Raw genomic sequence first — 20,754 nt, forward strand, 5'->3', positions numbered from 1 at the left:
GAGAGGAAAGTGGACAGAGTCAGGGATCAGGGAGGAGAGCCACAGGCCTGACGTGAACCCGGGCTCCCGCTTGAGGACTATAGCCTGGATGCATGGGGGACGCCCGCACTGCCACCAGCCCCCCCAGTCCAGAGAATATTTAAGGTTATCACGCGTGCAGGAGCAGACGCTGGAGAAAAGGCATGGCGCCCGGCGTCCTTGTCCCGAGCGTTCCTCCTTCAGTGTGTGGCCGCTCTGAGAGCTCCTTTTTGAAAATCTCTCAACCTTTCAGAACGCCGCTGTTGACCACTTTAGTGGCGCTCTTTTCAGAATCTTAGAAGTTCCCCGTTTGTTTCTCTCCTGCGGGTCGTACCGCGTGTCCCTGAGTAAAAGCAGGATTGTACATAATGTGGATCAGCTGTGTTGGAGAATAGATTTGAGGGAATGAGCAGGTGTGCTGTGTGCAGGGATTCAGGTGAAGCTACTGGATGTTATGTGGTGTTTAACTCGTGGATGGGCTCTGTTACAGATCATTTAAAGGTCACATGATCTCCTCTTCTTCAGGTGAAATCAGTGTCCTCGCTCCTCTTCATCATGTGTGTGAAGTGTGTTGTTGTAAATCCACTCTGATCCTGTATCTGATCATGTCTATAAACCCCTCTATTTCAGCCCTGCTCAGAACAGGCTGTTTCTGTGTCTGTATCTTTAAATATGTAAATGAGCTGTGTCTGACCACGCCCCCAAATCTCCAAACGGCCTGTTTGAGCACACATTTTCTGAAAAGTGGAGCAGGCAGAAGACGGAGAGGATGGACTCTTCTTATCACTGGGGGGTTTGGAGACAGAGTATGTTACCTTTTAAAGTGAATGAACCAATCAGCAGCCAGGATCCTCGTTCTATTTTAGGAACATGTTGAAGAAGAGACGGAGACACGGTGGATCAGTGAGCTCTGAGGAGGAGTCTGAACTGTTACTTCACTTTGAGATAACTCCGTATACTTTCTTTCTTATGTTACAATCTCTCTCTCTCTCTCGCTCTCTCTCTCTCTCTCTCTCTCGCTCTCTCTCTCTCTCTCTCTCTCTCTCTCTCTCCTCTCCCTCTCCTCGGCTTCATAGAGAGAGTCGCTCCAGGTTACAGCAGCAGTAAGTGTGCAATATGAGCCGTACACCGTAGGCCAGCATGTTTACCACCCAGCCAATCACAGGACCAGAGCTGTGCTGAATGCGGGGTCAAACATGTTGACCTTTAACCCCGTCTCTAACCTGCTTCACAGAGTGCCTCCTCGTCTCCTGGCAGCATATTTATCTTTTCTGTCACATGTACTCTTTGTAACGTATTTATTACTCAGTTTTAAGTGTAAATATTGGTGTGAAGACGAGAACAGAGCGAGTTGTTGTGTTTGACTTCATACAGATGTTCCTGCTGCATGATGGATAAAGTGTTTTCTAAAGAGCTGACTGATGTTTGTTTGTTTATGGGCGCAGTGTGGCTTCATGTGGAGCGAGCAGACGTGTTGAGGTCACATGCAGGGTAAGAATAGAAAAGCTGCATGAGGACGCAGTGTGGTCATGAGGTTTGTAAATGTCAGCGCTGGGTCAGACGTTATTTTAGTTTAGGTCAGCGAGCGAGCGCTGCAAACATCTGGGAACTAACCAAGACCTTTCTAATAGAATAAAACTGAATCCATGACCAGCGTCTGTTAGAACAAAATCCAGTCATTGGTTGAAAGCTGACCACGCCCACTTTTATATCTGCATATAAAGGAAGCTTTTTTTTGGTTTGGAACTAATGTGACCCCTCACAAGCAGCCCAGGCAGAGACGATCTGGGCTCCCGGACTTTGAGGAAATGTAAATATGTTTTAAAGACAACTTTACAATATTTAAACTTTAGACCTTGAAAAAATGTTCTTGGCAGAAAGTAGACATTAGGTTTGAAGCCAAAAAAAAGCCAAATGTTTCTATCAGACATGAAAAATTTAATTTAAAGCAGTTTAAATAACCTGAAGTTAGTGTGGACGATAGCGCCCCCCTGTGGACACAATGATAGACGAACAAGGCCGAACATTGTGCTCGCTTTATCAGGCAGGTGAAACTGAGCTGGACTCAGACCCTGGAGAACCGGGCCACGTGGGCACCAAACAGGGTTTACATACAGGTTCGGGTTTTTTTTGCTTCCTCGCGTTTCAGAACAGAAGATTCTCTTTCCTTTGTGAACCTTTTGGATCTCCGTGTTTCCTTAAAGACAGTGGACAGAACATTAAAAAGCGTCTCTCACCTGAACAGCTGGACAGACCGGCAGTAGAGCAGCAGTGATTATTGATCTAATCTGAAAGCAGGCCCAGAGGCTGTTTGTCTTCTGTCTGAGGGCTCGGGTGGTCGGAGACACGACAAACAGAAGGATAACGCTGGACGGTGGTTTCCATGACAACCTGTTGCCAGGAGACCTCGTCCTCTCAGCTGATTGAGGTTTGGACATAAAGGAAAAGAGGTGGTGTGTGTTTACCCAGGACAAACCACACAAACAAAGAGTCCGAGTTTAAAGGTGAATGGAAATGTTCAACAGGTCTCATCTCATCAACATGAAGGGGAGGAGCTGCACACTGTTGTGCCAATCAATGTCTAAACAGGCTCTCAATAAGAAGCTCGCTAAACAAATCAAACATATGAAAATAAATATAATCTACCCTGTGCACAAGCGAAACCTCACTCAAACTACTGACTGACTCTAGATCTATAGAAGCAGATTACAAGAACCGAAATGTGCTTAAAGGTGAGCATGTAATAACATTAATATACACCGCAAACAGAACAAAAATGAGGTTAGTAGAAGTTGGTCGTGACTTGATATATTTTTTGAAAGCAGCTCTCGTAAAGGAGGTCCCTGAACGCGTCCTGCAGTTTAGTCTTTGCTTTTATCTTTCTGCATCATAAAGAACACAAATACATTTGTTGTTCTTTACAGTATTTACACATTTTCAAAAGTAACAGCTGACAGAGCATCGTAGGTTTAGGACTCTTTACTGTTTTTTGTGTCGCACTGGGAACGTTTTTAAACCGTTCAGGTGAAGTGAGGAGCTCCGATGACGTCACCAGCTGCTGTTTTAAAAGGTGAAGAGTGAAACAGTTTATTTAAGCACATAGACGAACTGAGAAAGCAGCAGAGCTCTCGTTGAGAAAGAAGTGGAGCAGCGACACATCTGAACAAGGACATTTATTAAATTAAGAAAAATCAGCATGAACCGTCGTTAACATCGAACAGACTTCGAGCCGCCATCTTTCATGTCGGCGAGGATGAAGCAGGGTTTCACGTTTACACTTTGAACGGCGCGTAACCATCGCTGCTCTTCTGTCACACAATCAAAACGTTCTGACGTAAAAGGCTGAAAAAGTCACTTTCTGCATGCATGAAAACAACACCTGAGGACTTTTTAAAGCCTCAGCGTTCAGTAAACATTATCTCAATCATTCATGGTTTTTATTGAAGCAGGCCTCTGGTGATGTTTGAACTTGTCATCTGTTACAGACACAAAACGAGACAGGAAGTCACAGAAGGAGCTCAAAGTTCTGTAAGAAAACGGGTTTAATTCAATCAGACGACAGATTTGACCTCACATTATTTTAGCTGAGAGAAAACAAACTTCAGATACGATGTGTATATTTATATATATATAAAAAACAAGAATTAACGAAGAATGACAAAAACAAAAGAACAGATGCACAATCTTGACTATGCATGTTTTCTCATCACACCCTGCTGTAAATACAGAGCGTCATCACTATGTTAGCTTCTTCTTCTCTGGCACCACGTGTGTGCAGACGGCTGATGGATCTGTTTCCCCTCCAGGAACAGAAGAAGAAGGGGGGGGGGGGGGGGGGGGGGAATGGAGAGAGGAGGGGGGTGATGACTGCTCTCAGCTCCATCACCTTCGTCAGTCAGTGTGGGTGAAGTTTGGTGGAGGCGGGTGCAGCTTTCCACCCTCCTCCTCCTCCTCCAGCGCCACCCTGCCTTTAAGTCTGTACAGCGAGTCACGACGGTCACGTTAGAAGCCCATTCCTCCCATGCCACCCATGCCGCCCATTCCTCCCATGCCGCCACCGGGCATCTCCTTCTCCTCCTTGGGGATCTCCGTGACGACGGCCTCGGCGGTGGAGAGCAGGGAGGCGACTCCTGCGGCGTCGAGGAGGGCCGTCCTCACCACCTGTGGAGGGAGGAGTCAGAAACATGAGCGAAGGGATCAGATGCAAAAACAGGAAGTACACACGGCAGACCAGCAGGTGGCGGTGTGTGTCCACAGCGAGCGGAGTCTGTACCTTGGTGGGGTCGATGATGCCTTTCTCCACCATGTTGACGTACTCGCCCAGCATGGCGTCGTAGCCGAGCTCAGCCGATCCCTGCAGGATCTTCTCCACCACCAGAGAGCCCTCCACGCCGGCGTTCTTAGCGATGGTCATGGCTGGGATCCGGAGCGCCCGTCTGATGATGTCCACACCTGTTAACGCGCACAGAGACGGGAAACCAGATCTATGAAAGTCCTGAATGAACTGCCGGGTTCATCTTCCTCCCGATGAGCTGGTTATAAATATCTATCCCTGTGAGGTCACAAGTGTGTTTTCTCGCTCACCGATCTTCTGGTCTGAATTGACAGTCGGGACGTCATCGAGCGACGGGATGCAGCGCAGCAGAGCGCAGCCTCCTCCGGGAACGATCCCCTCCTCCACGGCAGCTCGCGTGGCGTTCAGAGCGTCTGTGACTCGGTCCTTCTTCTCGTTCACCTCCACGTCACTCGTTCCTCCGATCTAAAGACACGAGTCATTCGTCACAACCTCGTCGACCTACAACGATGACAAGTCTGTAACCTCTGCGCTCGCGTCCGAGACTAACCTTGAGCACGGCGACGCCGTCCGACAGCTTGGCGAGCCGCTCGTTGAGTTTCTCCTTCTCGTAGTCGCTGGTGGTGTTCTCCAGCTGCTCCACGATCTCCGCCGCACGCTTCTCCACGTCGGCCGGGTTTCCTCCTCCCTTCAGCAGCAGGGAGTCGTCTTTGGTGATCTGCACCTCGCCCACTTTGCCGAAGTCGTGAGCCTGGATGTCCTCGAGAGCGACACCCAGCGTCTCCTCTCCGAACACCTGCAGAACGGACGACATGAACAGTGAGAGCCGGTCCTCGGGTTTCACCTGAAGCCACACACGGACCTCAGGTTCTGATGCACGAGACAAGTCCTGAATCTTATTCACTTGGTTTAAAAGTGGACTTACAGTGCCCCCGGTGGCGACGGCCATGTCCCTCAGCTGGTTCTTCCTGTTGTCTCCGAAGCCTGGAGCTTTAACAGCCACGACCTGCAGCCCGACCTTCAGCCTGCAAGGTAAGGTCAAGTATTCATGAGTCATCAGGGACAGGAGACGCGGATCAGACTCGGAGAGGGAGGCGAGTCCTGACCCAGGTCATCAGCGCCCCGTGATACGGACTCTTATTCTCCGGCGGAGATCAGACGGTAAAGGTCGCGTACCTGTTGAGGACGAGCGTGCTGAGCGCCTCCCCGTCCACGTCTTCGGCCACGATCACCAGCGGTTTGCGGTGCTGGTTGGCGATCTCCAGAGCGGGCACGATGCTCTGCACGCTCGAGATCTTCTTCTCGCTCAGCAGCAGGTAGGCGTCCTGGAACTCCACCTTCTGACCTGCAGAGCCGGAGAAAGCAGAGTCTTCATGAGGACGCCTGCGTTACCGCGTAACCATGGCGATAACGCTGCTGCGCAGGTCGAGGACGAGCGGGCTCACCTTTGGGGGTGTTGATGAAGTACGGGGAGATGTAACCTCGGTCGAACTTCATGCCCTCGATGATCTCCAGCTCATCGTGCAGAGTTTTCCCGTCCTGAGAGGTGAACACACGTTAGGTCTCTCTCACAGAAACGGGATTTATGGCGTGCAGTTAATCCATCGTTAACTTTAAGCCTCTTTAAGGTTTTGTTGAATTCATGAAGACGCCGATGTCCCGCGGGACGTTTTCACCTCAGCTTCTCTCTTCTAATCTGATCCTCAATCAGACATGTTTGCTCCTAACCATCCTGGACTTCACTCGGGTCTTTAAATGAGCTCGCTCTTTCACTCCGGATGTCGTTTCTTTTAGCGAGAGCGTTCGGCTGGAGAGAACCCGTTTAAACTCTCTGATCGGGGAATAAACGCCGCAGTACATCGACCCACTTTGGTTAAATTAAGAATTATTTAAACTTTAACCGTGGCGTCTCTCGTCTTCATCGTGACCTCCGAGGCGACGTCTGGACACCTAAAGAAAAATAAGTGAACCTGCGTGTGAGACGAACCTTGACTGTGATGACTCCCTTGCGGCCGACTTTCTTCATGGCGTTGGAGATGATGTTACCGATCTCTACGTCTCCATTGGCTGAGATCGTCGCCACCTTGAGGACGATAAAATAATGTTTTTTATTTATGCAGACTTCTGCAGCGACCGCTCGGTGTGCGCGGCGCCGTCACCTACCTGCGCGATCTCCTCGGGTGTTGTGACCGGCTTGGAGAGCTTCTTCAGCTCGTTAATGACGTGTTCCACGGCCATCATGACGCCGCGGCGGATCTCCACGGGGTTGGCGCCTTTACTGATGCTGTCGAAGCCCTCCTTGGCGATGGCCCGAGCGAGCACGGTGGCGCTGGTGGTGCCGTCTCCGGCCTCCTCGTTGGTGTTGTTGGCCACGTCCTGCACCAGCTTGGCGCCGATGTTCATGTACTTGTCCTTCAGGTCGATGCTCTTGGCCACCGTCACGCCGTCCTTGGTGACCTTGGGGCTGCCCCAGCTCTGCTCGATGATGACGTTGCGACCCTGAAGAAGAGAGAGACGGTTAGGAGATTAAGCAGCCGATACGGTGTGGCGTTAAAAACTGTCGATACAGGAAAGTGCTCATTTAGTCTGCACAATGTTTCAGGCGCTCGTTAGCGACAGCTGGAATAAAATCCGTCTGCACATCATGGCGTGCAGGCTGGACATTAAACCCCGTCTCCACCGAACGCTCTGGTTCAGTACAGTACACATTTATTGGCGTGTTGAAGGTTACCTTTGGACCCATCGTGACGGCCACAGCGTCAGCCAGCAGGTCGACCCCCTGCAGCATCAGAGCGCGAGCGTCAGCTCCAAACTTGACGTCCTTAGCGTAGGCTCGTGTGAGGTGAGGGGCGAGCGCCCGGCACACGGGCCTCACCTGCTTCATGACTGTCGGGAGACGAAACATCTCTGTGGGGAGAAAAACAAACCACCAAGTCCATCCATGAAAATCAGCGTGCAGTTAAACCCGTCACACGAGGACGGATCACATGCTCCCCCTGGTGGTGTCAAGCGGTATGACAGCCAGCAGTGGATGAACGATATCCTATCAAACATTGATCACACAGAGAGACGAGGGATGGATCTGCTTTTACACAAACTTAAGAATAATCCAGGAGCTTCTTTTATTTTTATAAATATATTAAATGTGAGAAATAGGAGGGTCGGCCATCACGGTGCACGAGAACATGAAGAGAAATGTCCGTTGGGGTCGATTTAAAATTAAGGCCATCAGCATAAACGAGTTAATCCTGATTAATCTCCTGTTATTTTGTCCCTTCAGGCTCCCCGTAGATAGTGGTCCTCAGCTGTTTGACCTCAGCTTGAGATCCCTAACCTTCCATGTACCAGAAGGGCCTTACTGTATTTCAAAATAAAAGCACACAGCAGGTAAAGTACTCTCATCTAAAGAGTCCGAAAATTAAAAATAAGGAGTTTTTTTTCCCTCTGATGTTTAATAATGGAATTTCCATCATGCAGTTAAATCTTGACGAAGTTCAGCTAATTGATTTTAAAATCATTTGACAGGCAGCCAGAAAATTATAAATACATTCAACAGAAAATCGTTTTCGTCCATCAGGGCTGAAAAAAGCATTTCCTTTGTGTAAAGATGAAAACATATTTACAACAGGAAGATTAAGACTAAACGATCAGCAGTTTGTGTGACAGCAGTAATAATTAAATTGATAATAATAAACAGTTAATTAAACTGGATTCATACTAATGAATGATCCAGTTCCTGTTTAGCCCACGTGCGCTCCTCAGGTCGTGCGTCACAAGGTCAAACTGAACCAGCATGTGCGGAACTGCTTCATGTGTGTGTGACCATCACACTGATACACCTGGTCAACACCTGTGTGTGCAGGCGACGACACATGATGAACACGTTTAAAGACATTTCATTCATTCAGGTTGAAGCCAGCTCTGAGACGTTAATAAAGGGGAGGGGCTTCATCATACAGGCACGAGACGCGACATTATCCCACTTAATCTAAGGTAATGAGCGCGTGACATTAAATTAAAACATGTACAGAGTAATTGTGGACATTTAGCGACATGTCTGCATAAATGTCCTCTCAGGTATGAAGACATCTGTTCCCCACGCGAGCTTCAGAAACTACGGCGAGACATTAAAAACCAGCGTGACAGATTTAATTATAAACTGTGATATAAACTTTTTATAGCGCGAAAATCTTTGTAGATATCATTACTTACTTCTAAGGTGGAAGTCTTCAGTGCACTGCGAACAGCTCGTCTGCAGGAGGGAATGATATAACGCAGAGTCGTGTCGGTGCAAACTGCTACTCACGGAGGACTGCACATGGGTTTTCACATCCGGGTTATTTACCGGCTCCGCCTCGGAATCTGAATAATAACAGCAAACTAGTTTAAATAACCGCAAATGGAATAAAAGAAAACTCTCCATAAGTTATTCATAGATGAATCAAACTGACATGACATAAAACATTTTAACATATCTTTGGAATATAATTTAAGTTTGAATTTCGATAATCACATTTTATGTCCCTTTCAATGCTGGTTCCGGGGCGCATGGATTCTAGAAATTTCCCGTGTGCCATTGGAGGAAAAACAAAGGTCAAAGTTGACATTGTGCAATATTACTCAGACTGAAAATGAATGAAAATGAGAGAAAATGCTGAATTATTAAGAGTAAAGTCACATTCATCGTGTTTAAGTCGCGTGTCTTTGTGGAAATCTGTGTTTTAATCGTCGTTTTAACCGTTAGATGTGCTGGAATATTCTATCGGGCAACAGAAGTTTGGGGGGCAGGGAGGGAGTGCGCATGCGCAGAAAAGGTTCTGGATATTTCCTCACGTGGAGCTAGTCCCCTTCAGTATATCAGATCCAGGACTCAGTCAGAAACCGGCTCTCAGACCTCCTCCACGTCCAGACATGGTGAGCAGATCTTTATATATTTATTATAAATACTTTATTTTTGTCCTTTTATTTATTATTTGCTATTATAACAGCGACCCGGTTATCAAACAGCTGCGAAGCTACGGGTAGCAGCTAGGCTCACTTTAATGTGTAAGATACTTGTGATGTTGATCACAAGGTCAAACTGTTGAAATCAGGATACAAAACCAGTAGGTTGTGTGTTTATAACTTTATTATGAGTATAATGTTAACTAAACGTGCAGCTGTCTGAGATATAAACGCATGTTCCTGCACGGTGCTTCACACTGAGCCGGGTTTCTGTCCACACACTGACACCTGGGATCCTGCAGGACACAAACAGAAGTCTGAAAAGAAACGTACCCTGACCCTGCTAAAAGCTCGTGACAGCCATTACTGCACATGCGCATGAATAAAGCGTCACAGTCACAGAGGTAGTTAAATCGGTTTAAAGTGAACATTTTTAAACATCTGTCTGTAGATTCACGTGTTGAACTGCAGTTTGCATGCCCTTCATCAGTGTAACACGAGTTACATGTACGTTTAAATCACTTCCTGCTTCCGCTACGTAGGCTGTGACGTCACTATGAGCTCCTGAATTTACTCAAAGCCTCCCTATAATCAATAACAACTAAAGTAACATGAAGGATCACGAGACTAGACAAGTTTAATCCATCATTCCCAACATTCCTCATTCTCTATCTTTTGTTTTTAAGTCCTGTTTGTACTTTATTCACTATAATATTATTTGAATCCCCCATTTACATGTGATTCTGACTATTCACCTGAAGTATTTGTGCATTATCGTTTTTTAAAGTCATTGTTGGTGAAAAGAGAAAGTTGTTTCATCAGAGCCCTACTCCAAAAAAAAGATAAACCTAATATTTAAAAATCACCGCAATAAATAAATTGCTGCAGCACGCACACTTTCCCCCAGCTTCACTCAACCTGCATCACACTGAGTGAAGAGGGGAGGCACAATAGGAGACATGATAGGAGACACGATATGAGATATGATAGGAGTCACGATAGGAGATATGATATGAAGCTGAAGCGAGAGAGAGAAACTGTTGGCAGCAGCGAGTGAGGGAGGACGTGCAGCACAAGGGTAGAGGTGGGATTTTAACCCATCACCACGAGTCCTATGGCCTTTGTGCGAGTGGTGCGCAGCATAGCTGTTAGGCTATCCATATAACCGTCCTGCAGCGTCGTGCAGAGCCGAACAAACTGGCCTCGTGTCTGTTATCTCGTGCCGTTTGAAAACCTGGAGGACGTTTGCTCACAGGTCAGGTCAGAGCTGACATCATCACGGTTCAGTGTTTGGATTTTGTAACTGACTGATCACTTAAAATACCAAGATGGCTCCAGCGGTGGTGCATGTCCTTCGCGCTGCCTCGGGGTCAAACGGTCACAATGAGAAATGTAACTCTGCCTCCCTTTAGAGCAACAACCGAATCTGGTCTTTCAACAAACCTGAGACCTGTCCTGTCCCCCCCCCCCCCCCCCCAACCCTCCCCCTTTATTTAACCCCCACCCCCTCTCTCACAGACGTCCTTCAACCAAGGTCACTGATGTATCTGCTGTTATCAGAGCACTGACAGCTGCTGTTATAAATCTTACAAACGCCCCCCCCCCCCCCCCCACATGCATAACTCTTTGCTGAGTCTGAACATTTAAACACAAAAAAGTTACATTTCATCACTCAGATTTCACAAAGGCGCCTCTGTCTCGTAGCTGCTCATTAATTACACAGACACCGTCTTAACTTAAGCTCCCTTTAACCTCGCCTTACCTCCCCTCTCTTACCTCCCCCGTCCCTCACAGAGCGCCCAGAATGGCGGTTTAATCATTGCAGTATTTCACCAGAGGATCTCTGTGGTCACACACTTTCAGATTGTGTTGTTTTTTTGTGCTTAATTTTTAAGCTTAATGTAAAAAATCGTTTGGAGTTGAAGCAGGCGGTCCGGGTGAGAGTCCAACCTGTGGCTCCTGTCATGCATGTCGCTCCTCTCTCTCTCTCTCTCTCTCCCCCCCCCCCCCCCTCTCTCTCTCTCCCCCCTCTCTCTCCCTCCCACTCATTCCGACTCTCCACTGTGCTGTTATCAGAAAAAAAGGCAGAGGATCACAGCGCTGTATGTGCTCGTCTGACTGTGTGTACCTTGACCCCCCCGCTGTGACGTTCCTCAGCAACTCAATGTGAACTCAGACTGACACCAAAATGGCGCCGTCACTGAATCAATACAGACGCACAAAGACATGAAGACAGCTGCGCTAAGTTTCATCATGTAGAGCGGTCTGGAAAGGGTTAATAAGAGCTTGTACAATCAGTGATTGTTTTCTTGTCTTTCTTGTCCCTCTCTCGGTCACTCACAGGCCTTCAGAAAATTCCTCCCCTTGTTCGACCGGGTGTTGGTGGAGCGCTTCACTGCGGAGACTGTAACAAAAGGCGGCATCATGCTGCCAGAGAAGGCTCAAGGCAAAGTGCTGCAGGCCACGGTGGTGGCAGTCGGACCCGGCTCTGTTAACCAGGTAAGAAAAGAAAAAACGCGTACATGTACGACTGCAGCTCAGCGTCTGTAAGGACGTCAGCTTTTCTCGTTGATCTTTGGATACTTGTGAATTTTTTTCCCATTGTTTTGTAGAAAGGAAATCTGCAGCCGGTGAGCGTGACGGTGGGAGAGAAAGTCCTCCTACCAGAGTACGGAGGAACGAAAGTCAGTCTGGATGATAAGGTGCAGCATCACTGTCCCATTAACACATTCAGATAAGATCGGTTTGCTTTGGCGCCCAACTTCACTAATTTCCTCGTTTCCTGTCGTAGGAATATTTCCTGTTCCGTGATGGAGACATCCTCGGCAAATACGTCGAATGAGCTCATCGTTTATTTCTGTGGCTGTAGACGTCTCCGTCATCCCTGAAGAGAAGGAATTATGTTGTCTCACCTGTGTCTTTTTCTTTCTTTCTTTTTTTTTTTAAAGGTTATTTCAATTGTAAATAATTATGATCACATTTTGTTACAGTAATAAAGGTGAACTGTTGGAGATTTGTCTCTTAATGTTTTTCCTTGAAGCCCTCTAAATGAAACTTCTGCAGATGATCTCTCTCCCCCTGCCCCCCCCCCCCACCTTTTACAACCGGGTCCTAAATCTCTCTCTAGACTCTTCTCCTCTGTCGCCCCCTGGTGGTTGAACAACTCAAACTCCATTTGACCTGCAGAGTCCCTTTGCACCTTTAAGAAAAAGCTCTTTATGAACACCTACGACCTTCATGATGATATTTAGGATGGTTTTGATGCTAATTAGAACTCTCAATAACAGCTGTCCACTTGCTCTGCCTCTGGTCACTACCTGCACAAAGCTGTTAATTTGCACTTCCTGATGTTTGTCTGTGTGTAAGAAGTGTGTCTTAATATAACAGGGTGTAAACCCCAATTTAATGAACTATGTAAACTTTAAATATGAATGATTTGGTAATACCTGTTGGTATCCTGTGAGCCTCAGTCCAGAAAACAGAAGCACTTTCTGCCTAATCCGAGGTAGATTTGGGTCAGTTTAATTAGTTTAAGAAGCTGACTAATTTACTCTTAATCACTACTTTAATTAAATAAAGCCGCGATGCATTCACGTGTTCACCAGGTAATCGGATTACCAAACCCTAGACGTTCATCAGGGAAGGAACGGCAAAGCTGTTTAAACAGTATTATAGTTTTTAAGGTTAAGTTTTGTAAATGTTGACAGTGTTGTCAAAAGAGGCAGAAAGTTTATTGCATACGGTTCAATTAAAATGTTTCTAAGTAATATGAAGTCACTTCTGTGAACTCTGAAAGTCGTATAACCACAATTTACTCACTTATTAATTTGTTGTGACGAGAGAGAGCTGGGAATGTTCCTCCTGTAAAACCTCCTCTTCCTTCTGGATTAACTCTTTCATTTTCCGACTCCGTCAACAGATAGAAGGTAAACATTAATTCAAGGCCAGGTTTTGGGCCAGGAAAAACCCAGCGAGCGAAAGAGCCTTTGCACTCTCATTTAGTAAAATGAATCGTGACCGAATCGTATCGTACAGTGAGTTGTTACTTTATTACTTTTAACTTCTTTTAATTAAAAAAAAAATCATTTACTGACTCGTGTAAATGACCTGGCTCCTTCTTCTCATATTGAAGCTTATATTTCCGACTATTTCGAGTGAACATGAATGTGGCGTGAGTCTGACAACCCAGCGGCTGACGAACATCCGGGTATTCTGTCGCGATGGTCATGGCGGAGGGTGCTGCAGTTCTCAGGAGGAATCGGCCTGGAACCAAGGCGAAGGTGCGTTTCCACCCGCTGGGAAAACAAAAACCGTGACCGACAGCAACCCCAGAGACGCTTCAATCGAACATTAACCGAGTTTAAATATTTTACCGCTCATCGTTTGTCGACTCTTTGAAGGGCCCGACCTGGAAATAACCAGCTAAGCTTATGCTAGCTGCAGCACCGTCTATTTCCTGGAGTTACGTTAACTTTAACGACCCTGCGGGGTTTCCTGTTGTTACATTTCGGGGGCTCGTGTCGTTCCTATGATAGTAAGGTCAACATATTAAGAGAATAAATGTCACTTATGAGCGTGACACATACTCACAGCTCATGTCATTAAAGCTCCTTAAAGTGTTTGTTTCAGGAAGTAGTCGCCCCCGTCTGACGTCATGAAGCTAGTATCGAGCTAGCATCGTAGCTATGATAAATGATATATTATTAGTATAATATTATATTGTGATATTTATATTTTATTTTATTTTATCAGTATGTTTTATGTTTTTGTTTTTCCTTCATGTTTAGGATTTCTATAACTGGCCGGATGAATCCTTCGAGGAGATGGACAGCACCCTGGCTGTCCAACAGGTGCGCGCGTGTCTGTGTGTTTCTCTTATTTGGTCATTATTTGTTTGTGTATTTTTCTTAGACCTTCCTTTAGCTGTAGGGATGTCTCGATGCAACTTTTTTTTACTTCCGACACAATACCGATATCACAGCCTCGAGTATTGGCCAATATCGATCCGATACCGATATATCGGCACCAATCATACAAACTTTTAGGACTTATTTTGCAGTGTTGAATGTTAGAAATGGCTCAATCAGGTAACAACTCGATCAGCAACATGAGAAGAGTTGACCCATTTGTTAGAAGCCAATATGGTCACAAACATTTTAACCTTCAACATGATATCGACAGTATTCTACAAGTGAATAAAACAAATAAAACATTTATTAGAAGACCCTGAAAAATAACCTCATAAGTTTGTTAAATGGTCTCTGCTTATTGGACAATAAAGGAAGTGTTCCTGTCTTTGCACTTTTTAATTTCGCTCGACAGTCGTATCTTTGCCTGCGTGTTCTCTGAGGCTGCAGGAGGAATGCTCGCTGTCAACAATCCTCCTGTTCAGACTCGCAGTGAAGCGATCCCTCCCTCACACTATCACAGTACATGCTCGTCATGCAGTGGATCAGTGCTCCTCATCGTTCCTCTGATTCTCTCTGACTTTGGTCATCTTTGGCCCTGATGTCTGGATTTGATCAAACTTTATTTATTCTGAGCGGATAAGTTGAGTATACAGGTGTTCATGTTGCAGAGTGAGGGTTCTGTTTAAGTGTTTTTTTGTTGGTTGTTTTTTTCAGTACATTCAGCAGAACATTCGATCAGACTGCTCCAACATCGACAAAATCCTGGAGCCTCCGGAGGGTCAGGACGAGGGCGTTTGGAAGTACGAGCACCTCAGGTAGGTTTAAAAACCCAAAACAAACCCAGATTCTCAAACCCTTTTGGATCAGCACTTCAACACGGCATGTTTCCTTCTGATCAGAGAGGACGGTCACTTAACATGCATACTCATCCCTCAGCTAGCTTTTAACACCGGCCCATTCATGTCTTTGTAGGCAGTTCTGTTTGGAGCTCAACGGACTCGCCGTAAAACTGCAGGTAAGCGATTCAACCTGAGCAGCTGCGTCTTTGAAGATAATATGGATCAAGTCCTTCACGACAAACAGGACTCGATAAGTTAACAGAGTCTCTCCTCATCCAGAGCGAGTGCCATCCAGACACCTGCACCCAGATGACGGCCACAGAGCAGTGGATCTTTTTATGTGCCGCCCACAAGACACCCAAAGAGGTCAGTGAGGACGCCGTTCGTCCACGTCACTTGACATGAATGTGTCGGTCTTTGTGTGTGACAAGAAACGCTACCGTCAGTTGAATGTTTTTGTTGTTTGACTCCCTCCTCAGTGCCCCGCCATTGATTACACCAGGCACACGCTGGACGGAGCTGCCTGCCTTCTCAATAGCAACAAATACTTCCCCAGCAGGTAAATCGTCTTCCACAGAGGAGCCGTCAGCACGTCATCATACGACACGCAGCTTTACATCATCACGAAGCGTCTTCTTAGTAATCCTCTCAGCCGTATATTTTAAACTCGGTGTTATTCTCTGATGCTTCTCCTGCAGGGTGAGCATCAAGGAGTCATCGGTGGCCAAACTGGGCTCCGTCTGTCGTCGTATCTATAGGATATTCTCTCACGCCTACTTCCACCACCGCCAGATATTCGACAAGTACGAGGTGGGCGTCACGCTGCTCCTGTCTGGAGTTCACTTTTAAAATGTCTGTTTGTCTCAAATCAAATGGAACAGTTAGAGTAGTGACTAAACTGCAGACTGTAGAACTGAGACAGACCTGAGACTGAGACCTAAAGGGACCAAGACCAAGACTGAGGCAGGGTGAGAAAAAGACGACACATTTAGGGATCTGGACCGAGTCAAGACCAAGGCAGGTTGAACTGAGACATGGCTGAGTAAATAAAGCTCTATATTCCTAGACGAGACCTTAAAGTGGTCTCTGGACTGGTCTCGGGACCAAGACCAGTCTGACCAGTACTACAGCATGTGCGTGTGTGTTTTGTGTGTGCAGAACGAGACGTTCCTGTGTCACCGGTTCACGCGCTTCGTCATGAAGTACAACCTGATGTCCAAGGACAACCTGATCGTCCCCATCCTGGAGGAGGAGGTCCAGAACACCTCGTCAGCCGGGGAGAGCGAGGCCTGAGACACACACACACACACACACGTACACACACATACACACACTACAGTGTAATACACCTCCATGTCCCTCCACCCTCGTCACCTGTCTCGGAGGAAGTCGAGAGGAGCAGAGTCGGCCATGCCTGCAGGGTTTTATTCCCTCCTCTGTTCGTCCAATCAGATCCTCCGGAGTCGTTTCCTGCTCTCGCACTCCTCCTCGAGTTCAACCTTTATTTTCCTTTAAATCTTCTTTAAGCAGCTGGATTTGCAAGAACGTATGTAATCATGGTGACCTGTATTGTTGACAAAGGCACCCCTCCCCTCCCCCTCCCCCCCTTTGTATATAACCCCCCCCCCCTCTCTATTTTACATCATGTTTTTTTCTGATGCTGCTTCACTCTGTCTGCTTCTGTTCTCTATCTGCTTGTGTTTCCTGTTTTTCTTTTTTGGGGGAGGGGGGGGGGGTCGTCTCATGAAGTGGATCACTAAATTAGCCTGCTGACGTTAATAATAATGATGCTATTAAAACAACATGTTAGGTGTGCGGCTCGTGTGGTAGTGAACAAAGACAAACGTAACCTCTAGCTTCGTCCGTGTGTTAGCAGAGTATTTTAGGAAGGCTTGTTGGGTAACTCTGATCCCGCTCTGTGACCTGCTCCTGTTTTTAATACTGTATCCAATGTGCCCGACGTTCCGCTCGCCGCCCGCCGCTCGCTCGACGAATGTTTACGTGCTTGAGGCCGAGCTGCTGTAAGCCGGTTTTGAACAGCGTAAACGTTCGATGAGTAAATACGACGAGGACGCTGGAAGGTCGGCTACATTCCCCCCCCCCCCCCCCCGAGCACCACCCTCCCCCTCCTCCCCCCTCATTAAGTTATTTTGTGGGAGGAGTCTTGTCAATCCAACCCACTTTTTTTTTTGTTTTTTAAATGGACTAAAAAATTTTGTTACTGTTGACATTTTCATGATGTCTGTTAATAAAAAAGACGTATTATTCAGACTGTCATGTTCTCGTCGATGTACCTTTAAAAACTCGACTGGCAGAGATTCAACGAAGTCGACGGCCATTAAAAATAAATTCCGATGGCGTCGGTTTGTTTTCCTGGACCTGAGCGTATCCCGGATTGCTTTCACACTCGCACAAAACTTCCAGGAGGATCCGCTGAATTCTTCACTCGGACCCGATCTCGACGTCCGAACGCTCGAACACTCGGGGCGGATCGTCAGGGGGGTCGAAGGGATCGCTCGCTGACTTTTTCGAGCGAGTGAATTACCCAGAGTTCATAGCATTGTGGCGTGAAACACAAGAACGGAAAGATAATCAAACGCATCAAAGGGAGAGATCATTTAAATAAGACAAATCTTTATTTAAACCACGATGAAGACGTTTACATACTGGCCTGATGTTACATGGAACTTTAACGCACCTTCGCTGAGTGAGACGAACTCATCCCGTTGTCATGGTTACAGAGAAGTGCGGTCCCGTTCCTTTTGCAGCGCTCGCAGTAAGGGGTGGCAGTAGATCCGTCTGGAGGGACTTGGGTCGCCGGTTCAAGTCCTGGTAGCTGGAGAGGTGCCAGGTCACTTCCTGAATTCTGCCGGGATGCCCTTGAGCAAGGCACCAACCCCTTAAAACTGCTCAGGTGTGTGTGTGTGAGCATGTCCCTTTAAATAAAGGTGAATTTCCCTCAGGGGTGAAAGTATAAAAAGATCACGCAGGACTCTGATATCGGAATGATCGTTTAATACAATAAAAAACATCGATGATAAAAGGAAGCAGAATGAAGAGAGGAATTAATACTGACGTTTAGTAAACTCTGATGGAGAGTTTATGATCCACGTGTTTACAACACTGACATGTCTCAGACTTCAGCTGCATTGATCCCTTTCCTCCCAAAACAACAACAAACACCACAGAAGAAGAAATGTTCAAATATAAACGCTAACGTGACTTCTCAAATATTTACGTCTCGTTTCCCTTTTACGTCTTCAACACCGGACGCCCGCAGACTTTAAATCACACATTCTGTTTCCTTCTTAAAATAACAACGCCTACATTACCCACAATGCAACTCAACCACTGACGGTTTGGTCGAAGATTTGGACGTTTTTTCGTCCAGTTGCAGCCGATGTTTCTGCATCCACGTCATTTTTAAACGCCGTATCTTCAGACCTAACCGACACTCGGACTTTCTCCTGAAACCTTCAAATACGTTAAAAACGACCTTCTCTCTCTTCGTGCTCCGCTTTACTCTGAAATACCTGAAAACACACCTGTGTGTCAACAACAACAGTCCTGATCCTCTCTGAAGAACTTCATCCATGAACACAAAGAAAAAGTACCTCAAAGGCCGTACAGCAGCAGTTTGCAGTAAATCAAATACAAGTACAACAGCTGATCGATTATTAAATAATACTTTAAAGGTTTGCATGATTAAATAAAAAGGATGAAACGCCAGCAGGTACACGGTGTGACGAGGACGATGGAGTCTGACAGACAAATAATACTGATACTAATTCTGATTGGACGGTTTGTCGGGTCGCTGAGGGCCTCGTGGTGAGGTCACGACCCATATACGTTCAAGTCCGAGCTGCGTCTCCTTTTCCTACTCTATCCACTGTCCTTTCAAAATAAAGGCGGAAAAGTAAATCTACGAAGTGATCTGACGCGATGTCACACATCAACACGAGTTAGTGCGGTTAAAATGTTTGTGTCTGTTACGACCAGACGCACATCCTGCATCTTTTTTTATAACGGCCGTGTTTGACCTGAAGGGGGCAGCGTTTCTGCTACTGGAAGTATTTAACGGTAAACTGGATAAATAAATAAACGCTGAAAGAAGTGATCTGTGCCTTCACCAGTTGATGGAAGCAAACGTGGAGTGAAGCTGTGGAGGAACATCAAACCCTCTGTGTGCCGTCCCGCTGTGAACTGATCCCCTTTAAAAAACTTATTTCAATATGAAAGTTTCTCCACCCAACTGAAGTGTATCAAAGTTTGGACCCTGGTGAATTAAACCTTTTTCTCTTTATGGCTTCATTAAAAACATTTTGTTTTATAAAAAAGTGCTGAGTTCTACGTTTGAGTCTCTGTCGGAACGACGGACAACGGACACGATGGCAGGATGAATAAATGTTTGAAATCCTCAGCTTCGTCCTCACATGCAGGTGACCTCAGCCTTCCCCTCCTCCTGCTCGAAGCCCCCCTCCTCCAGGTGGGACAGGGCGCTGGGATACCCTCCTCCGAACACGGGGAAGCCCCCGATGCCCCCCGCGGCGGGAGACAGCTCGTCAGCGGGGAGCGGGCTGCTGATGGATCGGCTCACGGAGCGGCTGGAGACGTCGCTGTGAGCGGACAGAGCCTGCAGACAAGAGAGCAGGGCACAGGAAGACCCACATGAAGCGTCTCTGAAAACAAACAGGAACACCTTCTTTGTCCAGCAGGGGGCAGTGCAGCCACATCAGAAGACCTTTCACATACAGGCAGAGTAAAAAGCTCTGTGATTGGCTGACAGTCCAGAGAAGTTCTGAATGGACTTACGTCCGGCGCTCTCACCTGGTTCCTCGAGAGTCCGGCGGTCTGACCTCGGACCGGTCTCTGCAGGAACACAACCTGCTTGGTGGCCAAGTTTCCATCACTGCAAAAAAACAAACATGGCGGTTATGAACCTGCAGCACGACACACCGACTGAAGTGACAGGATTCTTCTCGGTTACCGTGGTTACCTGTCGTGTCTGATGATCGGCGTGGGCAGCACGCAGGTGAGCAGCCAACCGAACTCAGCCAGAGTGTGAAGGAGCGGCCCGTAGTCCGTCTTCACGTTGGAGCCCTGAGAGGAAGAAAAAGGGGCGTATCTTAAACGAGTTCAGCCGTGACCAATGAGAGAAGCTTTCACGTTTTCTTCACAGTGCGGATGAAACAGGAAGTGGAACGCAGCCCGTGTTGACCGGCAGCGCTGACCCTTCACTGTCACTCTGGATCTGCACGTCTCACATCACGCCGCTTCCATCAGAACGAGGTCACACACGATGGTTGTCTTTAAGCACACTGACCTCGATGACGGTCCACTGCTCGACCACGATGGTGTCGTTGGCCGGAGGAGACGTGCTTCTCTCCTCGTACACGAACAATCCCTCCAGAGATCTCGGCACCGGCTCACCTGAAACACAAAAAACTGAAACGTGAACAGGAAGTTGAACTCTTCGTCTCCGGCCTCGTTGGAACAGAAGAACGCCGCGTGTTCAAGCGAGACGGCGTGCAGCCGAGACAAACTGAATAAATGATCTGATGTCACCTTGTAGGTCTGATATTCAAACGTCTAACTGTTGTTTATGTTATGAGTCACTCCGAGTGTGAGCGGCGCCGCGTCACGAGTTAACATCCAATCACTGCGACCCACTCGCACAGAACGCCACTTTAAAGTCATGAAGTCAGAGCGACAGCTGAAGAACAGGAAACGTGTCATCGGGTTGATTATG

The 20,754-nt window shown here is 47.1% G+C and overlaps 3 protein-coding genes across 5 annotated transcripts; 1 reads left to right on the plus strand and 2 right to left on the minus strand.

Moving 5' to 3' along the window:
- Window positions 1-3,174: 3,174 nt before the first annotated feature.
- Window positions 3,175-9,024, minus strand: hspd1 (heat shock 60 protein 1). The gene is made up of 12 exons (XM_079358027.1): window positions 8,826-9,024; window positions 8,525-8,674; window positions 7,044-7,219; window positions 6,476-6,811; window positions 6,300-6,395; window positions 5,758-5,851; window positions 5,489-5,657; window positions 5,238-5,337; window positions 4,863-5,108; window positions 4,603-4,777; window positions 4,292-4,470; window positions 3,175-4,179 (listed from the first exon to the last, which is right to left on the minus strand). Exons 1-12 carry the CDS (start codon window positions 8,917-8,919, stop codon window positions 4,021-4,023), a joined length of 1,974 nt encoding a protein of 657 aa, XP_079214153.1. The 5' UTR covers window positions 8,920-9,024; the 3' UTR covers window positions 3,175-4,020.
- A 70-nt stretch (window positions 9,025-9,094) lies between these two features.
- On the plus strand, window positions 9,095-17,277 carry LOC306833004 (MOB-like protein phocein). Of its 3 annotated transcripts, XM_079358038.1 has the most exons (9): window positions 9,095-9,226; window positions 11,600-11,755; window positions 14,044-14,106; window positions 14,881-14,981; window positions 15,139-15,181; window positions 15,285-15,371; window positions 15,485-15,564; window positions 15,704-15,815; window positions 16,164-17,277. In XM_079358038.1, exons 1-9 carry the CDS (start codon window positions 9,224-9,226, stop codon window positions 16,296-16,298), a joined length of 780 nt encoding a protein of 259 aa, XP_079214164.1. In that variant the 5' UTR covers window positions 9,095-9,223; the 3' UTR covers window positions 16,299-17,277. The 3 variants fall into 3 exon arrangements, with proteins under 3 accessions (XP_079214164.1, XP_079214163.1, XP_079214162.1); XM_079358036.1 differs by lacking the exons at window positions 9,095-9,226; window positions 11,600-11,755 and adding an exon at window positions 13,427-13,536; XM_079358037.1 differs by lacking the exons at window positions 14,044-14,106; window positions 14,881-14,981; window positions 15,139-15,181; ... (2 more) ...; window positions 15,704-15,815; window positions 16,164-17,277 and adding exons at window positions 11,869-11,958; window positions 12,048-12,267 and having other exon boundaries at window positions 9,113-9,226.
- A 1,592-nt stretch (window positions 17,278-18,869) lies between these two features.
- On the minus strand, window positions 18,870-20,517 carry rftn2 (raftlin family member 2; the record flags this gene model as incomplete). The annotated part of the gene is made up of 4 exons (XM_079357952.1): window positions 18,870-19,638; window positions 19,833-19,914; window positions 20,002-20,105; window positions 20,329-20,517. Coding segments are annotated over 4 exons (579 nt in total), but the record flags the coding sequence as incomplete, so codon positions are not given.
- Window positions 20,518-20,754: the final 237 nt, after the last annotated feature.

The sequence above is a fragment of the Symphodus melops genome (assembly GCF_947650265.1).
Source record: "Symphodus melops genome assembly, chromosome: 12".
In the NCBI taxonomy this organism is placed as follows: Eukaryota; Metazoa; Chordata; class Actinopteri; order Labriformes; family Labridae; genus Symphodus; species Symphodus melops.